We start from the raw sequence: 6,281 nt of genomic DNA, 5'->3' as shown, positions 1-6,281 counted from the left end.
TATATATATATATATATATATATATATATATATATATATATATATATATATATATATATATATATATATATATTTTGTATACATATCTGTGTATATAAGAAAAAGCACATTATGGTATTATCATGTACATAATACAACACGCCGTATTAGTATTTACATAAGAACCAGCTATAATTTAATTTTCTACTCGTAGTTTGCTCACATCTGAACAGCAGCAGCAAACAAACGTTCATTTCAGTAGTAACGGTTTAATATAAATGTTGCATAATAAATTTGATTGCAATGTTTTGCGGGTTTTGACAGCTAATGCTAAAGCTAATGCTAACTTCATTGAAGGCCATGCACTCGCCAAAACTTACAACCCAGCACGCTCAAGATGAAGGAAAATGCGTTTTTGTGCACATCTGGCAGTTAAAATATGTAAATAAGTAGTTGAACCGCATAATTCAACATATGAATCATAATTTTACATGCAGCGCGTGAGTCGCATCTCGGTCACTTACCTGTTTAATGTACATGGCGGCTTATGCACAAAACTCTCCTCAGAAACCAGCCGAATTAAACACCCTCCTCCTCAGAGAGAAGAAGGGTTTAAGAGAAGATAAATATGTCTGCACACCGGTTAAATTTGTCTGATATTTACTACTCTGGACTATCAAATTTTATTTTCCCTCCCTTCACGAAACAGACATAACAGTCAAAATGGCGACAGAGGCGGGACGAACGGACGAGTCTACTTAACTTTTTAGGGGGACTTATAATTATTGTTTATTATAAATGTTTAAAGGAATAGTAATGGAGCGCAGAAACTTCATATTTCAAGATAACTTAATTATATGTGTTAATAATTAAATGAGCTCCTTGCTTTTTCATTAGTTTCATATCCATTTGTCTGTAACCCTACCCCTATTTCTGTAAACTTAGTTTAGTCCGTCGAGGTAGCGATTGGGCGCCAAGACAGCTGCTCTGCAGAATAAAAACACTTGAGCTAAAGCGCATGTTATGCTCATTCATCATTTTACCTCCTTTCACGTTTCTTTCTTGCTATTGAGACAGTATATAGAGTACATGGATACTCATTCAATAGCACATTTTCTTTCACACTTAAACCTTCTGCATAACTGAACAGTGTTCTGTACTTTACTCTAAAAAAATCATGAACAACTAGCTACTAATTTCATGTTCAACCGTGTAATTAGGTTACCATACTAATTACTCTCTCTGAAAGTATTTCATTACTTTTTACTAATTACTTTCTAAATCCTATATCAACCTTGACCAGTTGAACATACAAGACATGAAACTGCTCTTTTAATTCTTTCAAATGAATAATAGAAAACTGCATAAATTATTCTTGAACTGACCAAAGTATGGGGGCAATTTTACATTAAGAACATGCATTTTTTTGGTTAAATTCCCTATTGTTTTATATAGAATTGTACAGTATTTCAAGCAAGTTCATCAGAAGTAACTAGCCAAAGGTCAAGTTATAGGTTTTGAACAATGGATGCAAACAATGCAGACAGAGTAAGGGGAGTTGGAGGGAGAGGAGTTGAAAGAGGAGCAAGAGGAGGAGTTGGAAGGGGAGGAAGAGGACGAGTCGGACAGGGAAGAGGAGGAGGACAAAGACCAGGAACAAGAGTGGTCTCTGAGATTAGGGCTACTATCATTGATCATGTGATCAACCATGGTCTAACAATGAGAGAGGCTGGACAGAGTCCGCTGGTATAATTCGAACCTTTAGAAATGATAACGGGTATGTAACAATTTACTGTAATGTACATGTTCTAATGTACACATAATAGCTATTTCAGCATAACATACGGTATACTATAATACATATATTTTAGCACCATGCATCCATTTACTGTAGTGCACTGCACAATTGTTCAGTCTGGTGGGTTATCATACTGTACAACAGTACAGCTCAATGTAAGAAGACATTCTGACTGTATTGTATAAAATAGTATGCATTGTTACAGTTTATGGCACACACTCACAGTATTCTTGAATCTTCTACAGAGTAGCAAGGCAAAGGTTTAATGGTGGGCGAAGTCACAAGTTCACTGAAGAGCAAGAGACGGCGATCGTGAATTTGGTTTTGGCCAATAATGCTATAGGAATTCATGAAATATGCAATATCCTTAATGATGCCACAATTTTTGCTAACATAAATGCTGTGAGCCCCTCAACAATACATAGTGTCCTCCAGAGAAATCAACGGAGAACGAAACGGCTGTATAAGGTCCCAATTGAACGGAACTGTGACAGTCAAGAACCTTCGACATGACTTTGTGGAGGTATGCATACAACACTTTCTCTTTTCTCTCACAATTGATAACACTCTCTAAACCTTATCACACTATGATGCATTTGTGCTGCAAAATGCTAAACACAAGCGGCAAAAGTTAAACACAACTAAAGCACAGTTGTCATCGTTTACACACAACGATTCAAAATTGTTCACACTTGTTTCTAATGATGTGATCAAACCAACTGTACAAAATATGAGCCAGCTCAGAGTGCACAAGTGTCACAGGTGACTGAATGATAATACGAACAATAGATGGAAACAATCTGAGAAGGAGAAGAGGAAGAGTACATGTAAGAAGTGGAGAATGAGGAGGAAGAGGGTGTGGAGAGAAAGAGTAAGGTTTAGAGAGTGTTATCAAGGCTATCCAAGTGCTGAATATATACAAACATTCAGTACTATTCAATATTAAGCACAATACTGTTCTTGCAGTACAGTTGGTCTTTACAATATATTCACCTTACTCCGTTGCAGTTACTATACTTTTTTACAGAATTGCAAAAATGTTTACTCAATACAATATACTTTTTTCTGTAATGTTCTGGATGCAGTGTTCTCCGTTTTTCTCTGTGGTGTCTAATGAATGCTCTGTAGTGTTTATTTTATTGACTCGTGTGTGTGATCTGAGCGCACCGGTTGATTTTGAGTGCAAGTGAAATGGTTTTGCAGTGATTGTTTGATTTTGATGGAAGAGTCAGAGGTTTCGTGAATTTAGTTTGAGTATTTGGATTTGTGCTTAAGGTTTTGAGAAGATGAGTGATAGTTTCAAGAAATGTGTTTTAGCAATTCAGAAAAACTGTAATATATACAAAACACAGACTGATTACTTATGGATTCAGTCAGATTCTGTGACTAGCAATCGCTGTTTGTGTGCCTGCATGCAGAACATTAATGAAGTACAACACACGTTTTTTTTTTTTTTTTTTTTTTTTTCTTCCCCAAAGAATGGGTATTTTGCTATGTTATTTTAATATTGCATCACAAAAGTTTTTATTATCGCTAATCATTTTGTTGATATGTTCATAATGCACTTTCAACATGTTTTGCGCACCAAAGCTCTCGATGTGTCTCTACTTTCTGTGTGCATCCCAAATGGGCGCCAAAATAAATTTAAAGGCTTACTTATGTTCCACTCAAAAGTATACTATAGTGTGTATATATATATATACTTCTGCAGTGTTTGTCACAGCAGAGGTCACTGTTGTATCTTTTTACTGGTCTAAAGTCCTTATGATGTTTCGTGAGGGCAAACATTTATAATCTGTCACTATATAATAACAATGACATGTTCCTTTATTGACATAAGTGTGATTTTTGGTAATTATTGTTGACTGAAGTATATTTTCTCTCTGTTTTTAGAGGAATATCTGCAAAGTTTGTTTGAAAATGGTCAAATATGTTAAAAAGAGCACACACTGATAATAAAGTGACACTATGAACAAATTTTACACTTGTGTAAAAACGTTTATTAACAGATCCACAATTCATAGAAAAAGAAACTGTTTAAAAAATAATAATAATTTAATTTGCCCAGCTAGGCGCTGTTGATTGGCAGAACATCATCCAGCTAAGGCAGGTATTGCAGTGTAATCATTGTGCAGTGGTTTTCTCTAAGGCAAACAAAATCAAAAAGCAAACACTGTCTACCATGATTTTTTTTTTAAATATGAAAACATAAGCATTTTTATTCCCTGTGATAGTCCATTGCTTTTTTTCAGTTCGCCCGTCCATTATTTTTCAAGTACACTGAGACTGCGATGAGTCAGGCAGCCATTTTAAGGCAGCGCAGTTATTGGACTCAGTTTGAACTGGTGAACCGACGACTGGATGGGCATTGGTGTCAGGAAGGAGGTAGGGAAGGTGAAAACCGAGGACTCGAAGTTCTCGGTTTCGAGCGTGAAGTCACCACTAAAGAAGGTGGGCGTCTCTTGAGCGGCAGGAGTGGCGGACGGAGGCGTGGAAGAAACCACCTCCGACTCGAACTGCAGTAGTTGACCCATGAAGCTAAAATTGGGCGAGATGATGGCACGCCGCTGTCGGATGACGTCAAAGGCCTGCTCCAAGCGCAACCGTTGGGTTTTCATGATGTACGCCATGCAGATGGTGGGAGAACGAGAGATTCCAGCCTCGCAGTGGACCAGCACTTTACCTCCCTCTGCTTTCACACGTTCTGTGGAGAGAAAAGTACATGAATTCATTACAAAAGCTCTCGAAATAACAGCATGAGTCACCAAAAACACAGACAAGTCAAACTTCAAGCCAGACTTTATTTATAAAGCACATTTAAAAACAACAGAAGAGCCCTGTGCACTTTTAGGCCTATGGAAAGAAAGAAAGAAAGAAAGAAAGAAAGAAAGAAAAATAATAAAAGGTGAAGTAGCGGCACCAGACAAAATAATAATGACTGTTTTCAAACAAGTTTCCCCAAACACGCCCCTCATCTGCTATTGGTCAGCCAAACAAATAGCCCCGCCCCAAATTCACACCATTGGTTGAGCCAGTGTTGCTATGCTGGACTGGTCAAATATTCAAAGAAACAAAGCAATATTTTGAAAACACCACAGAGACAAAGTTTAGACTTTTAAGGGAAATTATCCTACACTGAAAAAAAAAAAAATTATGTCGGATTTATGATTTCACAGAAATTGCTTGTAAATTTCACCAATAATTACATAGAAACGTCAAGCAACATATTGAATTGTATGTGAAATTTTGGAAAAATAAAGACTGAAATGTTCTTCTTTTAAAACGTACTTAATAAACTTTGTTTTATTTACAACTCTCATGTAAAAAAAATCATTTTTACAGTGTACGAATAACTTATAGTTTGAGCACATTCATTTTGGTATATGAAATATGTTTGCATAACATTACAATGTGTACAAATGCCATAAAATGGCTTTGAGTTACAGAGTTGTGAGAGGGAACAAGTGAAACGTAATCATGGTTATTTTTCACAGTTCTTCTGATATCCTCTGTCCGTTATCGCTCGGCTAATTCATTTCCTCCCTGACCCTTTTTTATCGTAATGTCATATCAATTTCATTCCACCCCAGAAAGTTCTGACGCACAAATCCATAAACTCACACCATTAGGGAAAGCTCAGATTGCGTATTCCTGTCTAATTCAATACAGCTAAGCAGATTCCAGCCTCATATCTCTGAACGACGCACACACGAGAAGTGAAGCGCGTGTTCATGCAAGATCCCTCGCTGCTGGTCTCTTTAAAACAAAACATGCTGGTGTGAATCATGCCTGAAGCCCATCTGGAGCGGAGCGGGGCCGAGCTGTGGGCGCCATAATGACTATCACACTCGCTAATGCGCCTAAATATTACCACACACTCATTAGCCGAAGCTTTCGATGGACTATTCTTTCACTGCTATCGCTTTCCTGCGGGAGACCAAATTACCTCACGGTCTCTTAGGTAATATCGTCTATATTGAGGTAAATGTAAATGAAACTTGGGTATAATCGAATGAAACGTGGGATACGCAAGTCCTTGAATGACAGACAGGATGACATGGTTAAAGCCTCACCAGAATACAGGTCAAACAGGGAGTTTTGGTCACATGTGAAGTCTATGTAAACAACGTCTACACTCTTAAAGGTGACATATCATGAAAATCGGACTTTTCCAGGTTCTAAGTGCTATAATCAGGTCCCCGGTGCATCTACCAACCAAGGAAACGTGAAAAATATTAACCCAGTAACTTTGTTTTGGGAAGCCTTTTTCTGCAAGCGTCTGAGAAAACGAGCGCGTCTGATTTCGCTCTCTTGGTGACGTGGCAAAGGGATCTCATTATAATATCACCGCTCCCTTAATCTGTAAGTTTACACCCACGGCGGCCGTTATTGTGTTATCGCAAGCGACAACGGTGTACCAGCTCTAATGCCATGGCGAAAGTTTGAGCAAAGCATGCTAACTGTTCTGCCTTTGTCTGCACAGACGAGCACAGAACACTGTTTA

At 37.7% G+C, this 6,281-nt stretch overlaps 2 protein-coding genes across 2 annotated transcripts in view; both read right to left on the bottom strand.

Moving 5' to 3' along the window:
- The window catches only part of smc3 (structural maintenance of chromosomes 3), a 22,088-nt gene extending 21,375 nt beyond the window's left edge, over positions 1-713 (bottom strand). Inside the window, exon 1 of the mRNA XM_016524478.1 lies at positions 504-713. Within this exon, the coding sequence (XP_016379964.1) occupies positions 504-518 (15 nt within the window). The 5' untranslated portion in view covers positions 519-713. The remainder of the gene's footprint in view (positions 1-503) is intronic.
- A 3,260-nt stretch (positions 714-3,973) lies between these two features.
- LOC107717649 (dual specificity protein phosphatase 5-like) overlaps positions 3,974-6,281 on the bottom strand; it is a 5,899-nt gene continuing 3,591 nt past the window's right edge. Inside the window, exon 5 of the mRNA XM_016524463.1 lies at positions 3,974-4,575. Within this exon, the coding sequence (XP_016379949.1) occupies positions 4,087-4,575 (489 nt within the window). The 3' untranslated portion in view covers positions 3,974-4,086. The remainder of the gene's footprint in view (positions 4,576-6,281) is intronic.

Source organism: Sinocyclocheilus rhinocerous, unplaced genomic scaffold (assembly GCF_001515625.1).
Source record: "Sinocyclocheilus rhinocerous isolate Xijiao unplaced genomic scaffold, SAMN03320098_v1.1 scaffold633, whole genome shotgun sequence".
Lineage (NCBI taxonomy): Eukaryota > Metazoa > Chordata > Actinopteri > Cypriniformes > Cyprinidae > Sinocyclocheilus > Sinocyclocheilus rhinocerous.
Note: the sequence above shows the minus strand (reverse complement) of the source record. Positions and strands in the feature narration are given on the sequence as shown.